Source organism: Humulus lupulus, chromosome 3 (assembly GCF_963169125.1).
Source record: "Humulus lupulus chromosome 3, drHumLupu1.1, whole genome shotgun sequence".
Taxonomy (NCBI): Eukaryota; Viridiplantae; Streptophyta; class Magnoliopsida; order Rosales; family Cannabaceae; genus Humulus; species Humulus lupulus.
The window spans coordinates 74,096,590-74,098,285 of record NC_084795.1 but is presented as its reverse complement, the minus strand read 5'-3'; the positions used below and the strand labels follow the sequence as shown (position 1 = coordinate 74,098,285).

At 41.7% G+C, this 1,696-nt stretch overlaps 2 protein-coding genes across 2 annotated transcripts; one reads left to right on the top strand and one right to left on the bottom strand.

Annotated features, from left to right (window-relative positions):
- Positions 1 to 289: 289 nt before the first annotated feature.
- On the top strand, positions 290 to 764 carry LOC133822834 (uncharacterized). The gene has a single exon (XM_062255276.1). The coding sequence runs from the start codon at positions 526 to 528 to the stop codon at positions 673 to 675; it is 150 nt and encodes a 49-aa protein (XP_062111260.1). The 5' UTR covers positions 290 to 525; the 3' UTR covers positions 676 to 764.
- A 50-nt stretch (positions 765 to 814) lies between these two features.
- LOC133822833 (GCN5-related N-acetyltransferase 1, chloroplastic) lies at positions 815 to 1,494 on the bottom strand. The gene has a single exon (XM_062255275.1). The coding sequence runs from the start codon at positions 1,415 to 1,417 to the stop codon at positions 839 to 841; it is 579 nt and encodes a 192-aa protein (XP_062111259.1). The 5' UTR covers positions 1,418 to 1,494; the 3' UTR covers positions 815 to 838.
- Positions 1,495 to 1,696: the final 202 nt, after the last annotated feature.

The window sequence follows — 1,696 nt, the reverse complement described above, 5'->3', positions numbered from 1 at the left end:
AAACCTATAAAATATTAAAAAAAAGGATATATTGGTGGCATGAAATTTCATGGATAAAAAAGTATATTTTAAAAAAATTAAGTTTAGAGAAGTTAAGAATATGATTAAGGTATATTTTTATATATTAACTATTAAAAATTTCCATATATATATATTTCTGTCTATATTTATATAACCTAAGTTTAAATTTACCATATTTTTCCAAAATCAAGATAGGCCCAATCCATCCACCGCCAGACGCCGACCACATGTACAGCCCATCAGCCCACAACAGACATGCTCCGTGGTGAAGCTATAATTGGGCCACATGCAATCACTCGTAAATATTGGGTGGAGGTGGAAAGCCACGTGTAATCATCATCCCTAATCCTAAGCACACTGCCCGGTAAAGAAAAACCCCATTATCCAAAATCCCAATTTGACACCTCTCACCTTTCTTACAATCAAAATCTACCTTTGATCTGTTGAAGAATTCTAAGGTTGGATTGGATCTGCAACAATAATCAGAATCAGAAGGAAAAGAAAATGGTTTGGATGATGGGACTGAGTGTGCAGGGTGTGATGGATATGATGTTAGCTGGGTTTTCCCTCGTACTTGGTTTGGGTATTTTCGCTTTCATTGCTTTCATTCTGTGTTCTGCGGCTTTTCTCCAAAACGCCAAGGACGTTTCTTAAGTCAACACTACTTTCTATTCACATGTATTTTTGCTCTTTTCATGTACCTCGGATCGGAGTCGGTTTTTTTTTTTATTATTGGGATCTAACTCAAATGCTTTTCATTTTTTGGAACAATAATTAAATAAAAACATAAAAATCAATGAAAGAAATTTGATTTAATTTACTTCTTTTTGTTTTTTCTGGAATACACCATTCCGCGGATCCCATCCGGATCTGCGACGAAACCCATCGGTTTGTAAAACCCTAAAACTCGGGACTCCGAATACAGAGCGATATTCGTAATTCCCTTCTCTAAGAGCTCCTCCACCAGTCGCTCCACCACGGCCTTACCCAGCCCGATTCCCTGGAACGAAGGGTCGACGACCACGTCCCAAATGATGGAGTTGAACACACCGTCTCCGGTGGCCCTGGCGAAGGCGACGGGGCGCTGCGTCTTCTCGTACTCGATCCAGAGTAGTGCGTCGGTGTTGTCGAGGGCGATTCGGATCTTATCCGTATCGCGCTTCGGGAAGCCGACGGCGACGAAGACCTTGTTGAGGTGGTCCAGGTTGAGATCGTCCGGCGTGCGGCGGAGGATGAATCCTCGGGACTGGAGGTCCTTGTCGGAGATGGAGTAGTTCTTCTGGGACTGGGGTTGGGCTGAGACGGCGACGATTTGGGGAAGAGAAGAAGAGGTGGTGGTTCTGAGGCGGAGTACGGTGGAGGTGAGAGTCTGTAGGATTGTGCCACGTAAGAGCATTGCTTCTTATTGGAAGATAAGAGCGAGCTAGTGAGTAAAAGGAAAGGCTGAGCGGATTTGGAAAGTGAAGTAGTGACGTGGTAAATAATCTATTTATATTTATATTACATTTATAGGTTTTGCTTTTGGATTTTGGAGGTTTTGTTTGTGGTTGGGAATTTTTGGCTTCAGGTTAGCTATACAATAATACAACACTAGTGGAATTCTTAAAGGAAGCACGCATCAGTGTTAAAATTGTAAACGTACAAAAAAATATACAGGGGGATTCTTATGTAGAGA

Excerpts from the sequence above, each read along its gene's own strand:
- LOC133822833 (XM_062255275.1), bottom strand. The coding sequence starts at position 1,417 with ATGCTCTTACGTGGCACAATCCTACAGACTCTCACCTCCACCGTACTC.
- LOC133822834 (XM_062255276.1), top strand. The coding sequence starts at position 526 with ATGGTTTGGATGATGGGACTGAGTGTGCAGGGTGTGATGGATATGATG.